The sequence below is a fragment of the Chrysemys picta genome, chromosome 16 (assembly GCF_011386835.1).
Source record: "Chrysemys picta bellii isolate R12L10 chromosome 16, ASM1138683v2, whole genome shotgun sequence".
Taxonomy (NCBI): Eukaryota; Metazoa; Chordata; order Testudines; family Emydidae; genus Chrysemys; species Chrysemys picta.
The window spans coordinates 31,914,659-31,937,499 of record NC_088806.1 but is presented as its reverse complement, the minus strand read 5'-3'; the positions used below and the strand labels follow the sequence as shown (position 1 = coordinate 31,937,499).

Here is a 22,841-nt window from a genome sequence, read left to right as displayed (position 1 = left end):
TTGTTCTGATGTTTCTCTTGTTTTGTGATCTGCATTTTTTTTTTTTAAATTGAGCACTGGAGAAGGATTAAAGTACACACAATTGTGCCGTTTCACCTCATCATGGGGAATATGATACAAGGCATTCTGAACGCTTATCTTCACCCAGGCTCTAAGTCTTAAAGAATGGTTTTATACTTTTATCTGAACAGCAGAAAGAAAAATACTTCTGGTCTTTGAGTCTGAAGCTGGCACCATAGAGGATGTCTTAAATTTCAAAAGCTAATAAGCCCTCTCTTTTCACAGTGTAATGTTAAAATATATACATGGACCTGAAGTCACGCAGGCAGTTTTCCTTACTTCCTACCTAGACCTTTTTCCGGTCTAATTGGTGTCTGGAATGGGGGTTAGGGTGGAGAGCCTTTCTCTCCCCATGGGATAGTTTGATAGCACCTCTTCCCCCATCTCCTTCGTTGCACCTAATATGTGTACACCCTGCACATTAGGATCATTCCTGTGGTAGCTGTTCCATTCAGTCTGCCTATGACCAGGCTAGACTAGTGGGGCATTGATAAATGGGATACTGGGAGCAGTTTTCTCATAAGTGGGATGCTGAAATGCTTTTGCTTGATCAGTTTGTCGTTTTTGTGATGAGGCTGGTGTACTTTCATATATAGGGTCTTATAACTCAGTGTTGCATTGGAAAGTTTTCCTGTCCCTTATCGGGGTCAGTGTTAAACAGGGCCTTTTTTTTTTTTTTTTTTTTTTTTTTTTTTAAAGCTGTAGTTGAGGTTGTTTTACTGTTGCATTGCCCTGTGCTTGCTTTTTAGGAGGAGAGTATTCCCATTGCTTTGTCTGGTAGGGATATCTTGGCTAGAGCTAAAAATGGAACGGGCAAGAGCGGAGCCTACCTCATTCCCTTACTTGAACGGCTAGACTTAAAGAAGGACAATATACAAGGTGAGCTGAAGACAAGTTTACATGAAGCTCCATCTAGGAACTAACATGAGTAGCCTGGCTGCTGCACGTCAGTATTTGTGGGATGAGACATTAGAAGATTGTAGGCGTCAGTGTAGCTTGATGGCCTGCAGATTAATACCTAAAATTGGTGGTTGAATTTTTCAAAGCAACCTGGGGATTTGGACACGCTTTCAATTCAAATTAATCCCCAACACTGCTTTGAAAATCTCAACTACTACAAATTTCTCCTCATCCTTGCTTATATGCCCTGAAAAGTGTGGTGTAAAGGTGGCTGGGATATAAGTTGTGGCTGGCACTATTTAATAGCATGCAAGGAATGCCAGTTAACTTACAGTGCTTCAACACAGCAATATTTCCTTGTCATGAAGAATACCCATGCAGTTTCCATGATGAGTCATAAAAAATTTTCATAGACCTCCTTAAACCTGCTAAAGTTTAGCCATCATAGCGTTTGAGTGCATGTGTTCATTAGGATAATCATTATTTAGTGCCTTTTTGAACTGGGAGGAAGGCAGTATTAAGACATAATGCATCCTGTGCTGAGGATTTTGTGTATCTTCTCTTTCAGCAATGGTGATTGTTCCCACTCGAGAACTAGCATTGCAGGTCAGTCAGATCTGTATCCAAGTTAGCAAACACATGGGAGGTGCCAAAGTGATGGCAACAACAGGAGGAACCAATCTGCGTGATGACATAATGAGGCTTGATGATACAGGTTAGGACACTTCCCAATTAAGGCTGCTGCTCTTTAGTGGCTTGCACAGTACTGCAAAGCCTAGCACTAAAATCTCTCCCTTTCAGCTGCTATTATCCTAGCATTGGCCTTTTATGAGCCAGGCTGAGGTTTTATGCATCCATTCTACATTCATCTCTAAGGATTGGTCTGTTCAAGCATCTAGTTTGCAGGAAACTGGGGTGTAAATATGCTGTGTGCTAACTGTCCAGGTGGACTCTGCGTCAGTGCACGATAAGTTCTGTAGTGCACTTTGATCTACACCGCTTTGAAACAGGAATACTTCCGAGCATGCTACAGAACTTATAGTGAGCGAGAATGGGGTCCACGTAGATGATTAGTACATGTCAGGCTACCTTGACACAGATTTACACCCCAATTTTCACAAACTGTTTGTACAAACAGGCCCTTAAAGTTGACTTAGTGTAATTGTCAGCCAAGCCAATGTTGTGTATTTGTACTGTTTCTTATCCAAGCAAAAATCCACCTAAATGTATTTTCTTTTTAAAATTTACAGTGCATGTGGTGATAGCTACCCCTGGGAGAATTCTGGATCTCATCAAGAAAGGAGTAGCAAAGGTTGAACACGTCCAGATGATAGTACTGGATGAGGCAAGTTGCTGTCTTAACGATCTGCAAAACATGGAAAGATATTTAACAGGAAGTTACAACAATGACACATCTCTGCAGGCCTGCTCATTGAACATTGCTGGCCATTAAAATTGTCAGACTTTCTGTAGACACCATAAAGCTGAGATTGATCCATTTCTGCATTTTTGGGTGGGGAAAGTCATCTGAGAGGGAAGAGTTTTCAACATGTACTTTTCTCAGAGACCGATAGAAGCAAACTGATAGGGAAACTTTGCTTTCCCCTTATTTTGTAGGACCACTGAGCATTAGGTTAACAATCTCTTCTGAAATGGGTAGCTCTTACTCTTCCATTTAAAATGACTGTTGTAATACAAACCTCTCAGTATAAATTGATATTCAAAGATCCATTAGATTCATAGATTTCAAGGGGTCTGACCTCCTGTACAACACATGCCATAGAACTTCCCCAAAATAATTCCTAGAGCATATCTTTTTTAAAAACATCTGATCTTGATTTTAAAAAATCCACCACAACCTTTGGTAAACTGTTCAAATGGATATTCTCACCATTAAAAACATTATGCATAATTTTCAGTCTGAATCTGTCTACCTTCAGCTTCCAGCCATTGGATCATGTTCTACCTTTTTCTGCTAGATTGAAGAGTCCATTGTTAAACATTTGTTCTCCAATAGAGTAAAAGCAACGTTCCTTCTAACTTCTCTTGAAACAACTGAATCTGAGTCAGGGCGCTGGGAGAGTGGGGATGTGAGAAATAGCTTGCTACATCCAATAGACTTTGGATTTATGCTTGATAATTGGCTGAACCTAATCTAGTGTGATGCTGTGGCCAAAAAGGCTAATGCGATCCTTGGATCCATAAATGGCAAGCTAGAGTAGGAGTAGAGGTTATTTTACCTCTGTCTGGCACTGGTGGCGCTGCTGCTGGAAAAGTTTGTCCTGTTCTGGTGTCCCCAATTTAAGAAAGATGTTGAAAATTTGGAGTGGGCTCAAAGAGCCATGAGAATTATTAAAGGGTTAGAAAACATGCCTTATGGTGATAGACTCAAGGAGCTTAATCTATTTCACTTAACAAATAGCTGACTGCGAAGAGTTACAAAGGGATCTCACAAAATTGGGTGACTGGGGAATGAAACGGTGTATGGATTTAATCAATGTTGAATTTCGAAGTAATGTGCATTGGGAAAATGTAATCCCAACTATACATACAAAATGATAGGGTCTAAATTAGCTGTTAACGCTCAGAAAAGTGACCTTGGAGTTATTGTGGATATACCTCTGAAAACATCTGCCCAGTGTACAGTGGCAGTCAAAAAAGCTGCCAATGTTAGGACCAATTAGGAAGGGGATAGATAAAATAAAAATCATAATGTCACTATATAAATTTGATGGTACACCCACACCTTGTATACTGCATGCAGTTCTGGTTGCTCCATCTTAAACAAGATACATTAGAATTGGAATAGATGCAGAGAAGGGCAACAAAAATTATTAGGAGTGTGGAACAGCTTCTGTATGAGAAGATAGTGAGACTGGGACTGATCAGCTTAGAAAAGAGATGACAAAGGGGGGAATGTGATAGAGGTCTATAAAATCATGAATGGTGTGGAGAAAGTGAATAAGATAATATTATTTACCCAAAGGGTAACGTAACACAAGATGAAACTCATAGGCAGCATGTTTAAAACAAAGTATTTCCCAGAATCAACCTGTGTAACTTGTTGCCATGGGATGTTTTGAAGGCCAAAAGAATTACTGGATTCAGAAAGGAATTAGATAACATCATGGGGGATAAGCCCATCAGTGGCTGTTAGACAAGATACTCAAGGTCACAACCCTGTGCTCCATGTGTCACTAGACCTCCCAACTGTGTGATGCTGGGACTGGACGATAGGGATGGATCATTTGAAATTGCCCTGTTCTGTTCATTACCTCTAAAGCATCTGGCACAGGCTGCTATCACAGACAGAATACTGGGTTAGATAGACCAGTCATCCAACCTATTATGGCTGCTCTTCTGTTAAGGTGGGGAATTGATCAGTCTGTAAGTACGTACATGGGGAACAAGTATTAAATAATGGTCTCTTTATTCTAGCTGAGAGAGGTGTAACATAATCCAGTGGATGGATGCTGAAGCAAGTCAAATTCAGATTAGGAGTAAGGTGTACATTTTAAACAATGAGTAATTAACCATTGGAACAGTTTACCAAGGATGCTGGTAGATTCTCCATCACTGACAATTTTTTAAATCAAGATCAGATGTTTTCTGAAAGATGTATAGAGTCTAGGAATTATTTTGTGGAAGTTCTGTGGCTTGAGTTGAGGTCCAACTAGATGATCACAAGGGTCCCTTCTGGCCTTAGAATCTATGAATTCCAGTTAAGGAATGTGGTAATCTTCTGCTCTTCCTTCTTCAGTCTGCTATAGCTCTTAAATTGGAAGCGTTGGAAGTGAGGCAGGATAAATTGCATTTCTCATGTTTGCAGTTGAAGTAAAGCTTTTCCCTAGTAGGTAAATAAAGCTGTCCATGAAGCATTATACTCAAAGCAAGCTTTCTACCCCACAGGTTGAGGAGAACATTAGTTATATTTCATGTTCTTCTAACTTAACATTAATCCAAAATATCTGGAATTTGCAGCACTCGTGTGTGTGATATATATTTTTTCCTTCTCATTGCAGGCAGATAAATTGCTGTCTCAGGATTTTGTTCAAATAATGGAGGACATTATTCTTACGCTACCTAAAAACAGGCAGATTTTGCTCTACTCAGCCACTTTCCCTCTTAGTGTACAGAAGTTCATGGTAAGTGGGCTCTTGATGCCCATTTGGGTATGGAGTGCATGGATGTGTGGACTTTTCCCTCATGCACATAGGTAAATGTGCCATCATGTAAACAATTTTTTTTTTCTCCCCTTGATGTGATTTATGCATGGGTATTCTAAGTTGCATTCTGGATTTAGTTTTGTATCCTAAAAACATTAAATGGGAATATTAAATAAACTTGCATTGTACATAGCCAATATTAATAAGAGAAAATAATTCTCTGCAACTGCAGTCTGGGGATGCACACTCCTGTTTGGCTTTATCTATTGTGGTTGTGCTAGCATAACTATGTTGACAAGTGATGCATCTTTGTGTATTTGATGCATCTCAAATGGTAGGATAGTAGGTTAGGTAAGAAAATACTTTAATTTTTTGAGTAGACAGGCATGTCTTTTCTACCTTAATTTAATTTGAAACGCCTCTTTATTTCAGAATTCCCATTTGCAGAAACCCTATGAGATTAACCTGATGGAGGAATTGACCTTGAAGGGAGTTACCCAGTACTATGCCTATGTAACTGAGCGGCAGAAAGTACACTGCCTCAATACGCTATTCTCCAGGGTAAGTATGCTACTGGTCAGCATGATGCAACTAGAACACCAGTCTGAACCACTTAATTTATCCTACAGAACATAACTTAATGGCAGAGATATGCATTGTGACGGGTTGGATCACAGAAACCCCCTTGGGAGCTGCCACCCGATGAGCAAAGACTACCCCTGCTTCTGTTTTCCCTGCCAGCTCAGGACTCCAGCACCCTGTCTTGCTGAGCCAGACACTCCCGTCTGGCTCCAGACACAGACCCAGGGTCTGAATCACTTGTCCCAAAGCTGCAAGTTTACCTGAAAACAGCTCACAGTAGTGTGTTTGTCTTTAGCACTCAGATGCCCAACTCCCAATGGGGTCTAAACCCAAATAAATCCGTTTTACCCTGTATAAATCTTATGCAGAGTAAACTCATAAATTGTTCGTCCTCTATAACACTGATAGAGAGAGATGCACAGTTGTTTGCTCCCCCAGGTATTAATACATACTATGAGTAAATTACTAAATAAACAGTGATTTTTATTAAATGCAGACAGTAGGATTTAAGTGGTTCCAAGTAGTAACAGACAGAACAAAGTAAGTCACCAAGCAAAATAAAATAAAATGCGCATATCTATGTCTAATCATAAATGCTTCAGTAAGTTTTTTCTCAGACTAGACACCTTCCAGGCCTGGGTACAATTCTTTCCCCTGGTACAGCTCTTGTTGCAGCTCAGGTGATACTAGGGGATTCTTCATGATGGCTCCTCTTCTTCCTTGTTCTCTTCCACCCCTTTATATATCTTTTGCATAAGGCGGGAAACATGATTCTGGGATGTATTAACAGGTGTGTTGTGAGCAAGACACGAGAAGTCATTCTTCCGCTCTACTCTGCTCTGGTTAGGCCTCAGCTGGAGTATTGTGTCCAGTTCTGGGCGCCGCATTTTAAAAAAGATGTGGAGAAATTGGAAAGGGTCCAAAGAAGAGCAACAAGAATGATTAAAGGTCTTGAGAACATGACCTATGAAGGAAGGCTGAAAGAATTGGGTTTGTTTAGTTTGGAAAAGAGAAGACTGAGAGGGGACATGATAGCAGTTTTCAGGTATCTAAAAGGGTGTCATAAGGAGGAGGGAGAGAACTTGTTCACCTTAGCCTCTAAGGATAGAACCAGAAACAATGGGTTTAAACTGCAGCAAGGGAGGTCTAGGTTGGACATTAGGAAAAAGTTCCTAACTGTCAGGGTGGTTAAACACTGGAACAAATTGCCTAGGGTGGAATCTCCGTCTCTGGAGATATTTAAGAGTAGGTTAGATAAATGTCTATCAGGGATGGTCTAGACAGTATTTGGTCCTGCCATGCAGGCAGGGGACTGGACTCGATGACCTCTCGAGGTCCCTTCCAGTCCTTGAATCTATGAACCCTTTGTCCCTCTGGGCTTTCCCCCCCCCCCCCCACTGGAAAAGCACCAGGTTAAAGATGGATTCCAGTTCAGGTGACATGATCACATGTCACTGCAAGACTTTATTACTCACTTGCCAGCACATACATATACAGGAAGACTCACAGGTAAATACAGCCATCTGCAGGCAATGGGAGTCAAGATTCCAAACCATCCTTAATGGCCCACACTTTACATAATTACAATAGGCCCTCAGAGTTATGTTTTATATTTCTAGTTTTAGATACAAGAGTGGTACATTTCTACAAATAGGATGATCACACTCAGTAGATTATGAGCTTTGTAATGATACCTTACAAGAGACCTTTTGCATGAAGCATATCCCAGTTACATTATATTCAGTTATATTTTTGTAAAACCATATAGACTGCACAACGTCACATGCATTCTGGCAAGAAAAGAGATTTTCCTTAACCTAGTGTTTTTGTTGTTTAAAAACTGGCTTTCTTTAAATGAACAGTGATATCTTGGACTATTTACTTTCATGCTGTAGCTTTGAAATTTGAAGCCCAGGATCTTTTCTGAAAATGCATATTCTCTTGCTGTACTATTAAACTGCAGACCTCCTGATGGGAGAACTGTCATTATCTTCTTTTTGCAGACAGAAGAGTGAGTGACTTCTTCTAGCTGGAATCCCAGATTCATGTTTTGCATTCCTGAAAAGGATGCATTCCCCTCAGATTTCAAAGCTTTGTAAGTAAAATGCTGCTGCTGTTTAACACTCTCCCCCACCCCCTCCTCTCTCTTCAGCTCCAGATTAACCAGTCAATCATTTTCTGCAACTCCTCACAACGGGTTGAACTGCTAGCCAAGAAGATTTCCCAGCTGGGCTATTCCTGTTTCTATATCCATGCTAAAATGAGGCAGGTGAGTGTGAAGCTATACCAGTTAGTTTGAAAGCAACTGATAAAAACTTAATACAGGTGTGAATTAGAATTGTAATATTTAGTCCGGATTTGCTAGTCCTTCAAGAACTGGAACTCAAAAGTGTTGTACTGTTTTTTAACGTTGACGTCATTGTCTCAAGATGGGAGCTAGTTTAGTTAAAGAAATCTTGATCATATTTCTTGGCACAGCAACTCAGTCACATGATCAAAAACACCTTAATTAAAACCAGTTTTGATACACATTTCATGTTTTACATTTAAGTTGTCTTATGTGATTCCATTGATATGTTTCACAATTTTCGGTCTGTTCTCATCATGGTTTAGCTCCAGACTTCAATATTGATCGGGTACTGATATTAAATGTCACGTCTCACCAAACTAGCAAAAATTGGTGGTAGGCTCAGATGCCATTTGTAACTGAATTTCATTTTGAAATCTTGAATTCCAATTTATAAAAAACAAATGTATGTTAGAATTTTTTAGCTGCTACTCACTGGTAAGACAAATAATCCAAATACTCCCTGGGCTGTAAACAAACTTTTATATGGTGTTTTCTGGCTGCTCTCAATATTGACTGTTCATTGAAATCTGAATAAAAAGTTGGTTCTTAGTGGCACAAATCAGATTTCCAACTAACTGATCTTCACAGCACAATGCAGTGCATATTTGTTTATGCATCTCAGGCCTATCGTTTATTTAAACTGGTTGCCTAAGATTGGTACTACTTAAATTTTTTTTCAGTGCTGCCAAGGTGGTGCCATGGTTATTGATATGTAAAAACAAAAGTAGTGAGTGAAGACTTGAGTTAGCAGAAAGAGACTGATTTTTTTTCATACATTGATTTATAACCTAAATTATGAATCTCTAAGCAATAAAGTAAATTGAATATTTTTACTCAACAAAAATAACCCATTGTCTTGAAAAAGACTTGATAGTCAAAATATCTGGAATGAAAATAAGTAACTTTGCAAATTTTAGATTTTCTTTAGGATGTCTGTAACCCAAGACCTGATTTCTAATCCCAATTGATTTATTGTGACTTCAGGCAAATCACTTAATCTGTCTGCTTCAGGCCTTCTCTAAATACAATTTTGTGTAGCTTTTCAGTACAGAAGCTGATGTAATTAAATTCATACAAGACCTTTGGATAGACACTCTTCAGTTAGTGCTTTAAATTCGTTTACTTTAAGAGGCACTCTTAAACAGATTGTCCATCCAGCAGGGCCGGCTGCAGGCACCAACTTGTCAAGCAGGTGCTTGGGGCGGCCACTCCGGAGAGGAGCGGCATGTCCAGCTATTCGGCGGCAATTCGATACAGTCCCTCACTCCGGCTCGGAGTGAAGGACCTCCCGCCAAATTGCCGCCGCAGATCACGATCGCGGCTTTGGGGGGGGGAGGGGCTGCTTGGGGTGGCCAAAACCCTGGAGCTGGCCCTGCCCTCCAGGTGGATTGCATCAATTAATCTGCATTAGTTTGTGACCAGTTTAGTTAAATATCTATACCCAAAAGTTGTACCAAAAGCCTCTTTTGTGAAGCACTTTATAAAATGGATGAAAGCACAAGAAGTGCTCAGTAGTAGTAGTAGAATTGAAGAGTGTGTTCAGTTTTGCATGTTCCAGTGTTTATTCCAGCTCATGGGGGAGCGGAGTAATAGGATCCATGTTTCAATTTGTAAAAGCTGCTAATATTTTTTTCTGCTTTACCAGGAACACCGTAATCGTGTGTTCCACGATTTCAGAAATGGCTTATGCCGGAATCTTGTTTGCACTGGTAAGTGTTTCCTTTCTTTTTGTTTAATTTTTCAGTTTTGTAGTAAAAACAGACCGTTTGACTTCTAGAGGTTGCAACTGGAACCAGACTATATACACAATCAATTCACCTGCTTTTTATCATAATGAAGAAAACTAATACTTTGCCTTCAGTGATCAGAATCTTTCAAGACTATTAGAAATGTCAGGCTGGAAGGGACCTTGAGGGGTCATGTAGTCCAGCCCCCTAGTGCTAAGCCAGGACCAAGTAAACCTAGACCATCTCCGACAGGTGTTACTCCAGCCTGTTCTCCCTTCTTCAGTGAAGGGAATGCCGGAATCTATTCCTAGAGCTTAACTTCCCTTGTAGTTAGAACATTTTTCCTGATATCGAACCTAAATCTGCTGCAGATTAAGCCTATTACTATTTGTCCTGCCTTCAGTGGACGTGGAGAACAGTTGATCACTGTCTTCTTTATAACAGCCCTTAACGTAGTTCAAGACAGTTGTGAAGTTTGAGTGAGGACTTCTTTTATCAAGGCTAAACATGTTTAGTTGTGTTAACCTTTCCTTAAAGGTCAGGGTTTTTTTCCTCTAAACCTTTCATCACTTTTGTTGCTGTCCTCTGGGCTCTCTTCAGTTTGTCCACATCTCTTCTAAAGAATGTTCTAAAAAATAAACATAACCATTTATTCTGTATTTTGTAGTTGTGCATTTGATGTTTCCTTCCTAAATGTACTACTTCACATTTATCTTTATTGAATTTAATCTTTTTGATTTCAGACCAATTCTCCCATTTGTCAAGATCATGTTGCATTCTAATCATGTTCTCCAAAGTGCTTGCAACCCCTCCAAGCTTGACATCATCTGCAAATTTTATATGTTTACTCTCCTCGCCATTACCCAAGTTTTTAATAAAACTACTGAATAGTACCAGGCCTAGGACTGACCCTCTTTGGGACCCCACTAGATTGTCCAAGTTTGACAGTGAACCATTGAACTACTCTTTGAGTACGATCTTTCAACCAGTTATGCACATCCTCACAGTAATTCAGTCTAGACCAGGTTTCCTTAATTGGTTATGAGAATCATGTAGAACTGTATCAAAAGCCTTATTAAAATCAAGGCCAGTAACCCAGACAAAGAATTAGATACGTTTGACATGATTTGTTGACAAATCCATGCTGGCTATTTCTTATAACACTGTTTTATTCCCCTAGGTGCTTACTTTAACAAATTATTAAACAATCAATTTGTATCTTTATGTAACATTACTATTTAAATGTTACAGTAAGAACATAAGAAAGGCCGTACCGGGTCAGACCAAAGGTCCATCTAGCCCAGTATCCTGTCTACCGACAGTGGCCAATGCCAGGTGCCCCAGAGGGAGTGAAGCTAACAGGCAATGATCAAGTGATCTCTCTCCTGCCATCCATCTCTGTCCTCTGACAGACAGACAGACAGGCTAGGGACACCATTCCTTATCCGTCTTGGCTAATAGCCATTAATGGACTTAACCACCATGAATTTATCCAGTAAGATTGAGAGAGAACTCCTAACAGGAGATTTCAGGCATATATATGCAAACTGTGGCTAAATAAGGACAAAGGTAAATGTTAAATTCTTCTGCCCTCCTCCTCCTCCAAAACTGACTTGGAATGTTTGAGGCATTCATTATTTGCATATTATCGTGAACCATGTAGCATCCTTCCTGTTTATGCTGAGTTTTACTCATGTCCCACCTAAACAATTGTGTAAGAGTAATTTATAAGACTACCCTTTGATTAGTTTTGCATTTGACACATGGACTGCTTTTAAGGCAGTTATGTACATAGGATAATTCTTTACATAGGATAATTTTAGGAGCAGCTGAAGCATAACAAAAAAAAATTGTTTAAACTTTAATAACTGTAGTATTTCCTTTAGGGCCTCTTACTTTCAGTTATATAGTCTGGCCAAGCTCCTAGTATCCTGCAGAGCATCCCCATATGTTGTAGATAGCAGTCATTACCTTACTTCATCATAAATTGGTGTTTAGTTTTGGAAAGGATAACTACCACCGAGTGCATAAGTCATGACCGAACTTGATACTAAAAAAGTAATTTCTACATAGAGCAGTATAGCTTACGTTTACACACTATTGTGTCAACTATTGAGGATCAAACTTGCCTATGAATCCTTCTTGTAATTTAGCTTTTGCCACAACCTTAGTATTTTTAATTTTTATACATGTAAAGTATGTATTAGCTGAAAAAGTATGTTGGTACTATGTCTGCACTAACTTTGTTCTGTTACATTCGTGGGTTTTTTAAGATAAAATTAAGGTAAATTGCTGATTCTTATTTTGAAGAATTTTTTTTAAGTGTTCTGCTTTAAACAAACACTTAAAGAACTGTGTGACACTGTGCAGTCCTGCCTTCATTCAGCCTGTTGTCAGGATTCCCCCACTGCAGTAGTTGCTGACAAGTGGTGTTGCTGACTTTATCAATTCAGTACATGATTGGAAGCTTGTATTCTAAGAATAGTAACTTTTTAACTTCTCCAAAATGCATCAGAAGTAAGGCAGAATAGTTAAATTAGATGGAAAACAAGTTGTATAGGCCTTTAGAGATTCAATTGAAAATGGTGTACTTTCCTTCAAGGGGAAAGGGTGTTGTGAAATGGATGTTAAGAAGTAAGCAAAATGCTAGAGGAGTTGTTCATATGAAGAATCCTCAATACCAAGTCTGGAAAGCTCGTGTCTTGATCCTTCTTCACAATGTTATCCATGCCCAAAGTGGGTGAGGGGAAGTTTTTTTTTTTTTTTTTTTTTTTTTTTTTAAACAAAAATTAAATACAAAATAAGCAGTTCTCGCAGGAGAGGTTCACCCTCCAGTTTCTTAAATATACTAACAATGTTTTAAGGGTATTTTATCATGCTCAAGTAACCTCTCCATCCTGGGTAGTCTTTTTCCCCTAGCTCCTGTTGTACCCTCCCATTCCAGCTAGTGTGTTTTTGGTGAAATAAAATCCATTAATTAAATGGAATTCTGTTTCAGATCTGTTTACCCGAGGTATTGATATCCAAGCTGTGAATGTGGTGATAAACTTTGATTTTCCAAAGCTGGCAGAGACGTATCTCCATCGTATTGGCAGATCAGGTGAGGGAAGGGAAATGTTCTTCAGGGAAGCTGTGCTACTAAATAATAAACAAACTTCTGCTTTTTATTCTGAAACACTGTGGGTATCTCTAAAATGGCTTGAAGCGAGTGGGTGGGTTGTTTTCATTTGGCCTGTAGAAAGACAAACTTCATTCCCGTTTCATCAAGGGAAAAGCTGTGTAAAGACCTTCTATTTTAAGGTGTGTTGGAGCATGATACAAAACAGGATTAAATGGTTAGGGTATTGAAATTGGCCCAGATATCTGTTAACTTTTGAATATTTTAATCAAAATATATTTTCAGCCTCCTAAGGCTGACAGGTTCCTTCTCTTGGCAATCTAAGAAAACTACTTAAATAGCTGTGTGCAGGTGCATTTTAAACACATACTTTTTTTCTGTTGGGAGGGGGAGAGAAGATTTGTGTTGATACTTTGGGTCATTAACAATAAGACACTTGCAATTAATGTCTTGACACTGTATATGTGTATATAAATCTTAATACAGGATCAACAATATTAATATATTCAAAATAGTTTAAACACAACCATAACTTAGTATGAATAGTTACATATATAGACATACCAACTTTTTTGTTTTTTGGGGAGAAGCTGAATGTTTTGGGGGGTTGTGGTGAGAAAGAGGTTTAAAGAGAATAGAAAGAAAGGAAAGCTAAGGGGGGAGAGGCAGGATGATGTAGTTCAGTTATTTACCTCTGGTAAACACACACTTGTAGCCATGATGCTTTTTTCCTGTGTATACTCCAAAGATTTTTGTCAGATGCCTGTCAGTGGATTGAAACTTAAAATTATTAATTCCAAGCTAGCAAAGGCACATCAGTGAGGACTCAATCTGTAAAATTTGAGTTATCAGGGTGAGGGAGAATAGAAAACACTGAATTTTGCGCACATTCTCCCCCCTTCTTAAAAAAAAAAAAAAAAAACCAAACAAACCAAACCAAAACCCCAAAACCATTGCATACAATTATTGGCTTAACTTTTCAATAGAATTTTGTCATTGGGCAGACACCAGACAGGGAACAATAGCCTGAAAGGAGACTGTTCAGAAATCTATAGAGTTAATTGGTGTATTTTGAACATTGTTTTTCTCCTGTGGGGAGCAGAACTGTCACGTTTTTTTTCCTTTTCTACAGCAATAAATGGGGATGTGAAACTTGAAATAGCTACTGTACTGATGTGCTTGAGGGTTTGGATTGGTCAGTCATGTTTGAAACTACCTTTTTTAATTACTGCATGATCACATGTAATCTGGTCATGTGACAATCTACAGACTTGTGTGATAAAACTGTCACTACTTTAGTCTTTCTTTTTGTGAAGGTCGCTTTGGTCACCTGGGCCTGGCCATCAACTTGATCACCTATGATGATCGATTCAACCTGAAAAGTATTGAGGAGCAGTTGGGAACTGAAATTAAACCCATCCCAAGCAACATTGACAAGAGCCTGTATGTGGCAGAATACCACACCGAACCCGTAGATGATGAGAAACCTTAACCATGTGCGTATGTGATTGCTCAGAAAGCCACTGCATTGAAGGTTGGGTGTGTGGCAGTGGGGAAATAAATTGAGGCAGATAGAACAAGTTGATTTGTATGGATCACTTCACTTTTCTTACCATTCCTTCTCCTTTGATTTTTGTTTTGTCCATTCCACTCTTCATGGTTGGCTCTTCTGGGTGAGCTGCAGTAAATAAGGAGGTAACCTTCAGACTAGCTGTTTAGATCTAAACAGGTATCTGAACTCAGTCATTCTCCTGCATACCCTCTTGTTCAGTAATACTGTGCCAAAATGCACAAACAGGTGCTGTGAACTCAATGGATGAACTAATTAATGAATAAGCATAGCATGCTTACAATTAATTTATTGTATGAAGCAGCCTTTTCCTCACTTGAGTTGCTGACTTTTGTGTGCGTTTTCAAGGTAAGAAAAGAGTTTGCCTGGTCACAAGAAACTCTGAGAAGGGAAGAGGCAATAAACGTGGCTCTCTGCTGGATTTTGGACTCTTATAATCCTCTTTGATTCATTAATTGGTAACACCCAAAGGCCCTGATCAAGATACCATTCTATTAGGCTTTGTACAGGCCACTTCTTTAATTTCAAATGTAGGTGCCAGATCCCTTTGGAAATCTTCGATATAGTCTGCGAACCCCCAGGCGTCTGTGGACCACAGGTTGAAAACCACTGGTATAGGCAATACAGTAAGATAGTCTCTGCTCCAAAGAGCTAACAAGGGAGTGTGACACAAGGAATTAAAATAAATATACCTCATTGCGTAGACTAGCTATTGCAGAGAATTTATGGGTCTTGATTTCAGTTTCTTTTTAGAAACTGGCTCTTCGCAACTGACACAGCTGCTATTGGTTAACTGAGTTCTTATAGGGGTTACAGCAGAGGTGGGTGGTGAGGGAGCGGGTAATGGCCTTATGGATCAATTCGAGGAGGCTCTTGCATGAGGTTCAGCAAGAAAGAAAGTGCAGAAATGGCTGTAGGAGAAGCTGAGAAACAAGTGGATGAGGCTAGCATTACTGGAGTGGAGGAAGTTGAAAAGCTGATGCAATAAGGTGATTTAAATGAGTAGGGAGGGGCAGAGTTGTGAAGGGCCTTGAGTGTGAGGACAAAGTTTTAACTTTGAGCCCTTGTGCTGGTACTCCATTTCATACAAAGGGAGTGTGATGGGTAAGAAAAATGTCTGAGCAGCTGTTTTGAATGGATTTGGGAGAAGCAATGCGTGTATTAATTAGGGGTATAACAGGTTAACCGGTAAGCATTAGACTTACCGTTAACCAACCTTAACCGTTAACCCTGGTGACCCTGCACCAGCCAGAGGAACCCCAGCCCCAGTAGTGCCGGGCTGGTGGGAGGGACCCCAGCTCCCGCCACACTGGCTGGGCCTGAGCAACCTCGGTTAACTGGTTAAATTAATTTTAATTGTTTAACCAGTTCACTTTTTTAACAGATATTTACATCCCTAGTATTAATGAGGTCAAAGGAGGAGAAGGTTAGAGTAGGCAAGATGGAAAATGAGGGCCTGAACTAGAGTTTTAGCAATGTTATGAATGAAGAAATGGCAGGATTTGAACATTATCTGGGATGTATTAGGCAAGGGAGATGCCAAAGATGATCCTTGGGTTATGGAGTAATAGGGAGTATAGGAAGGATGGGGTGATTTCTGCAGTGAGAAAGTGGGGAATGCTAAGGAAAGATGCATTCTGTTTGGGCAACAGTGAGCCGAGCACTTCACCTATTAAAATGAACAGATTCAGGCTACCAGGAGCCTGCAGTCTTTCCCATTTCCTGATCTATTGGAGATGCAGTATTTGCTTGTGTAGGCTCCTTGAAGGAGAAAAAAGCTGTGTATGTTGAGGATGGTTTATTTCTGTAAAAAGAAGAACAGGAGGACTTGTGGCACCTTAGAGACTAACAAATTTATTAGAGCATAAGCTTTCGTGGACTATAGCCCACTTCTTCGGATGCATATGCATCCGAAGAAGTGGGCTATAGTCCACGAAAGCTTATGCTCTAATAAATTTGTTAGTCTCTAAGGTGCCACAAGTCCTCCTGTTCTTCTTTTTGCGGATACAGACTAACACGGCTGCTACTCTGAAACCTTTTATTTCTGTAATTCACCTTGGTTGCCACTAGATGTCTCTCTGAAATGGCTTAACAAAACAAAACAACCCCCCCCCCCCCAAAAAAAAAAAAATGCTAGTCTGACTTCCCAGCACCACAGAGTGAGATTCTCCTGCTTATGCTTCAGCCTACTCAGCAAAAATGTTTGCAGTTGATGAAGTAAATCCCTCATGTTTGTTTGGAATTGTACTGCTAGTTAACCTCCCCTGAGGTTATATTCAGCAGCATAGACCTCCAGAGACTTTGTGGACGCTTGACTCCTAATCCTCCGTCGTACTATCTTCCCGATAGATGATAGAAAAGGAGAAAGTAAATTCTTTTGTTTCTGGAAGCAGGAACCAAAACATTGATCAAGAATCTTAATGGATCTCTGAAACAATGCATAATCTATTTATTCTAGAAAGAGCTGCGCTGTGAAACTAGATATAGGAGGAGACTATTTAACCTCATTAAACTATGCCAAGGAAAAATTAACCATTTGTTTCCTCACTGGAAATATTGAAGGGGAAACTAATAATTCTGGTCAAGACAGGCTAACTTATACCCATTGTGTGGTTGGCAGAGCAGCCTCCTTTTTGAAGGAAAAAGTTGGTGACTAATTGTAATACCTTAACTAAAGATTTAGTGTACGGGAATTGGTTAAAACAAGTTTAGAATGCCTTCAGAAGGCAGAATGGTGCTAGCATACCTCTTGGAGCTGCCATTGAGAGCCACTGACAGCGGAAAGTCTGTATTGTGGGTAGTCTGAGGCATGGAAGTGTAGCCTGCACTTGTGATTTGGGTGTTTGAGATACAGGAGGCTTTCAGAGTTGTAAGTAAATTGTTCTGAAATCTTTAATTAAAGAGCTTAGCCACTTAACCAAATGATGGCTTCTTATTTTTAAAGGAAAGTTCCTTTTTTCCATGCACTCATCTTTTGGGCTGTTTCCTTTCTATCACCCAGTATGAGTGGCTGCTTCCTGTTTTATTACTTTATTCAACAGTCTTATGTTTGCTATAAAAGCAGTTATCAACATATACCATGCTATATCCTTTCATTTAGTAGGGAATGTTAGGCTTGTGTAACTGATCAAGCAAAGCGACCAGAGCTTCAGTTAGCTTTAGCAAAGCTGCTAAATCATAAAACTGAATTACTTTTTTGTATTTTCTTCCTTGATTTTGAAAACAATTATAGAGAAAATTAACTGCAGGATCTTTTTTTTTTTTTTTTAGGCTTTGATTACAAACACCAGAAGCTGAAGCCCCTTGATCCAGATCTGTGACACATTGTTTCTTTGGGGATATCCTTCTCTTTTTGGGTTTTTCATCTTCTTTTCATTTTGGAACTATGAAGACTAAAGCGCTCAGACGTATTTTCTTTTCTTTTTAAATTTGGCAGCAAGGAAGAAAGAAGATAAAAGAAGGAATACTTTTTTTGTTTTTTCACTTGTTTGCACTGTGTGCTGATTGAACATTAGTTGCACTAAACTGCTGGTTTTAAATTTTTTTTTCTTTTGGGGGGCGCAGGGGCAGCAGCAGCAAGGGAAGAAGAGAAACCCTGAAAAGAGAAGAAACTTGATGAACAGAAGTTTGTCTGCAATTTCAAATTCTCCAACAGCTGACTGAGTGCATTTCAACTTCTCCCTGGTTACTCATCCGTTTTTAAGCTAAACAGCTTGTTACTTATTCGTGCAAAGTGCCTTATGCTATGAGACCATTCAGAATATCACCTTTCAAATACAGCCCGTGGAATCAACAGCTTTTTTTCTTTCCAGGTCAAAAGTTCCCAACCCTTCTTTTGCCCTCCCCAAACAATATTCAAGCCCAGGGCTGCGAGATGAAACTATCAGTAATGTAACACTTTTTTTTGTTTAACTTTTTTTTAAATTGGAGGAGTTGATATGCAACTGCAGTTCACCCACACTGTAAATACATGTATTTAAGACAAAAACAACTAAAAATCTGGGCTGATTAGGTGCAACATCATAGCTCGAGAAGGAAAGAGCAGCCTATCATCTTTTGCAGGAGCCATATGAAAAGCTCGTATGCTCTAGCAGAACACTAAAGACTGGTTTCCATAAGTCTCCATTCGTAGTTACAGCACTTGATATGTAGACTTATTTCAGAACCATGGCCCTCTTTCCTCTGGCACAGTGTCCCATTGAAAATTGGATGTGTATACTTGTATAAACTTGTAAATAAGTTTTTTTGTTTTGTTTTTTTTTGTTTTTTTTTCTGTTTTGGGTTCATATAACTTTTTTTTTAATGAAAGTTGCTGGGGCTAAAGGGATTAGACTGATTATGGGAGCAGCTAACGGTGAGAGGGGCTCAGTTTTCTGCAACACTAAACACCTGAAAAGTGCTCTAACTTCTATGAAGAGCAGGCCTAGACAAGTGTCCCTTGTCAGGGTGGGTTTGCTCTGGTGCTTGCAATATTGTCCTGTGCCGCTCTTTTTGGAAAAGATTACTTGTTGGGTTGGAAAAGACTCAAAATCCATAGCTTAACTTGTTTGAGGTACTCTTTGATTTCCCTCTTAAAATTCCAGGAACTTTACAAGCTCTGAGGGCAAAGACCTGTGTTCCACCTTGGCATGAAGGAAATCCAGCAGCTATCATTGTAGCTAAGCAGAACATAGGTGTGAATTTGGGTTTAAAAGAAACAATAGAAAACCAACTTAAATGCATAAACTGACAGTTTTGGAGCTCTATTGTGTGTTTCACCTCCTGCAGCATTGTGCATACTTTGCCCAAAACAACCTTTATATAGATTTGAGCAGGAAAAAGCAAATCCTTTAACTTGTTAACTCTGAAGCCACAGAAAACTGCTTGCCATCTATGTTTTGGCATGAATTGCTGTCTGTCATTCTGCGTTGTATATTGCTGGAGAATGCTTTATGGCCAAGTAGTGTTGCTTTAAATTGTGCCCCTCCCAACATGCTTGATGTTTGGCCTGATCTACAGGCAAAAGGAGTGAGACAAATCAAAACCAGTAAACTTTTTTTTTAATTTCCTTTTAGCCTGTTCAACTACAGTTTGTCAGGAGGCACCTGGATGAAAGCAGTCCCCTTTGGTCAGTTGTACTCAGCATATACTGATGCTGTACTCACACCATGCTTGTTTACCTGAATATGGATATGGGAATTAATAATAATTTCTCCCCATTTTGACTATAAAAAGTGAAATTGTTTGTTTGGGTTATTTGGGGAGGGGGAGGCAGATTTATCCATTAAACTCCTTGAGGATCAGAAATAGAGCCAGGTGCCTCCTGATGATAACTTTCAAGGTGAAAAGTGTTGTCCCTCCTCTCTCCTCCCCCCCCCCCCCCCCCCCCCCCCCCAAATCTACAGTGACTCTGTAATAACTGTAGCAAATGCTGCACTAAAGTACAAACTCAAGAGCTTGGTCACAGGCCCTCTGTGAGCCACTTATCAAGTTGGCACGTACCAAATGTAAACTAGTTTTAGGGTGCTTTTTGGGGGAGGGAGGGAGTTTGTGGGTGGTAAATTTTGACCAAAAGTAAAATCTTGCTCTTGTACTGCAGCCAGCTTATGATTTTTTCAGTGAAGCAGAAGAGGGATCATTTTAGTGCAACAAAGATAAAAAGAAAAGTGTAAATAAAAATTATCTTATGACAGAGCATGCACATGCAATGAGAACAGGATAGCCATGCTGAGAGTCAGAAGTGCATGCTCTGTCTGGATTTGTGGTAGGTTAGCCTGGTGCCATGTTCTGATGGTCCCTCTTGAAGCACAGAATTTTTAAATTGAAAGTATTAAAGTCAGCCTCTGAGGATTGGCACTTACCTAGACTATCAGGGGCACCATTTTTAGGTGGCTTTCTCTAGAGGAAGGAAGCGGTCTGATTCTGGTGCTAATAGGTTATCTCTAAAACGTACATGAACTTGCAAAAGGAAAGATGCTCCAAATGACTAGGCAAATCCTAGTCTTTATTTCTCCCTCATCAAGGAGTGTGTAAAACTTGACTGTCAGGTTTCTTCTGGCTCCTTATTTTTACAGACTACTTGCCAACATTTCCATGTATTCATTATTTCAGAGGAAGTACCTGCTTTTAATAATCCCCAGGTCAAACATTTGTTCTCTGTGGTCAAGTTCTTAGTGGGATATTGAGAATTTTACATGCTTTTCCATATTTTCCCCCAAGAAGGCAAAAAATCACATTGTTAACCTATAAATCTGATATTAGACCCTGTATCTTAAATCCCACAAGAGAAAGGAGGTGGTAGTGAAATGGGGGCACAAGTCTGTAGCCAGTTGAATCGTGACTAAAAATCTAGACTGGCTTCGCAAAGTGTATTGTACAAATGCACTGCTGAAGCTGGTGGGTTTCGCCAAGGGGAGGGGGGTGGGTTGGTCATAAATATTTTCATTTTCAGAATGAGATGGGAGCATCTTTCCTTTGCCTTCTGCTTTGTGTCTGTTTATATGGAGCTGGGTGAGAACATGAAAGCTCGACACACAGACTTTGCATACATGTTGGCATCAAATCATCTCATTCTGACTAACTTTGTTCTTTATTTTAGTAGTGGGGAGGGTGTCTGCACCAAGGATTTAGAAATGCTTCAGATGGTTGTATTCCATCAGTGACTGACAATGCTGGTATGAAGAGACCATCATTCAGCCTTTGTGTTTAAAGCCCTTTTCTAGTTAGTTTTTTATAAATATGAACTTCTGTCTCTTAATGCCAGGAGTCCGATTCTATTGGTGTACTATCCATTGCCGGCAATGGACTTGATAATGCTGCCGATGCCAAGGAGCTTATTGGTTCATGGGAACAGAGTGAACTCTGCTCTCAGGAACTAGAATAATGTTGCTGCCACTGCAGAAGTTTGGTAAAATTAGTCCAAGCCAAGAATATTTGGATGCCATGACCCTTTTTAGTCCAATTTTAAACCAAGATTTCTCTTTACAGCAAATACATAATCTCTGGAGTGAAAAGTATGTCAGACAGATGAAAAATAGGTACATGAGGAGGGTAGTATGCCTTATAGCTTTGCTACCTTCACTGTTCTGCAGCTTAAAGTATTTCCCTATTTGAAGCATTATTAAATTCTTGTGTAGACAAAATTGGGGATGGGAGAGGGGAGGGATAGGGTATACTAAGATACAGGCTTGCTGTATTTTAACCATTAATTGTGGGAAGGGGTGTCTGGAGAAAAATAGTCACTGTTCCCTTTATTGAAACAAACTGGAACTTATTTAAAAAAAAAAGGTTTTTTTTGTTTGCAATTCAAATGAGTTTATAATCCATTGGTCCCCTGTTAAAAGGGCTGTGTTCCACTGATAAGTGAACAGGGTGGACTAGAATTTGGAACATTCAAGGGAGGGAGGGGAAAAATTGGCTTTTTGTTTAATTGGCAAATGTCCAGTGGAGCTGAGTTTTCCTTGGGAATGTGTATATCTGTATGTACATGTGTGTGATGGAAGGCTGTGACTATGTGAAAATCTTCACTGAGTTCAGAGTACAGAAAAGATGAATGGTAAAATCCTGATTTTGTTGATTAAGCTCAATAAATGCTCACTGGAACTCCAGATTTGTCTTGGTGTCTGTTTCCTGTTGCTTTTATCCTTCAGACAAGTTTTCTGTACTACTGTGCAAGAAGTTTCATTCCTATTTTCCTCCATCCAAATCCTGTATACATGTTCTTGCTGTGTGCACTTCAGGCTGGCCTGAGAAATAAAGCAACAATTGCAGAACAGGGCGTCAATCTTTCTGTATAGCCGAATTCTACAAGCTCAGCAGCAGTATTACAGCTGAAGCAAATAGCAGAACAGTGCCATCTGCAAGATAACTTCTTAACTGTTAGCAGCACTGTCTTGTGTACAAATTGGCTTCTGTTGAAGGTGCTAGGCTGGATTTCATTAGCACTTACTGTGCAGGACACCTATCTCCAACACATTGCTCATCCATGATGTGTAGATTTTTTTTTTAAATGAGCCAGTTTGAACGATGACCTTGGACTGCAAATTTTAACTAGCCTTCTGAAACCAGTGGAAATGTGCTAGTGACACATTCAATTACTACAGTGCCTGTTTAGCTTAAATAAGAGTAAAAAGTCTAATCTCTGCACAGCTCTGTGGGTTTTTGTGCATATTGCAAAGCCACTTCATAACTGACAGGCTGCTTAGGAGAGGCATAGGGCTGGGACAGCACAGGCTGTTGCAAGTCAGGATTTTAGTGTATTGACAGCCATGTGCGGAGGAAATAAAGCACTCCACATAATTCCAGTCCTCAACAGGAAGGGTACATTACCTTCCAAAGCACCTGCCCACAGGCTTGGCTAATCAGTACATCCTTTGCAAATACCAATTTG

At 39.7% G+C, this 22,841-nt stretch overlaps 1 protein-coding gene across 7 annotated transcripts in view; it reads left to right on the top strand.

Moving 5' to 3' along the window:
* The window catches only part of DDX6 (DEAD-box helicase 6), a 50,639-nt gene extending 28,580 nt beyond the window's left edge, over window positions 1-22,059 (top strand). For 4 of the 7 annotated variants that reach the window (XM_065570329.1, XM_005299789.5, XM_065570328.1 and 1 more), the window contains exons 5-14: window positions 810-939; window positions 1,529-1,675; window positions 2,211-2,305; window positions 4,983-5,105; window positions 5,559-5,687; window positions 7,861-7,977; window positions 9,704-9,767; window positions 12,784-12,885; window positions 14,220-14,399; window positions 17,744-22,059. In XM_065570329.1, coding sequence (XP_065426401.1) covers window positions 810-939; window positions 1,529-1,675; window positions 2,211-2,305; window positions 4,983-5,105; window positions 5,559-5,687; window positions 7,861-7,977; window positions 9,704-9,767; window positions 12,784-12,885; window positions 14,220-14,395 — 1,083 coding nt within the window. In that variant the 3' untranslated portion in view covers window positions 14,396-14,399; window positions 17,744-22,059. Of the gene's footprint in view, window positions 1-809; window positions 940-1,528; window positions 1,676-2,210; window positions 2,310-4,982; window positions 5,106-5,558; window positions 5,688-7,860; window positions 7,978-9,703; window positions 9,768-12,783; window positions 12,886-14,219; window positions 14,400-17,743 lie in introns of all 7 variants that reach the window. The other 3 variants (XM_065570326.1, XM_065570327.1, XM_065570325.1) reach the window with 1 other exon arrangement.
* The last annotated feature ends 782 nt before the right edge of the window (window positions 22,060-22,841 follow it).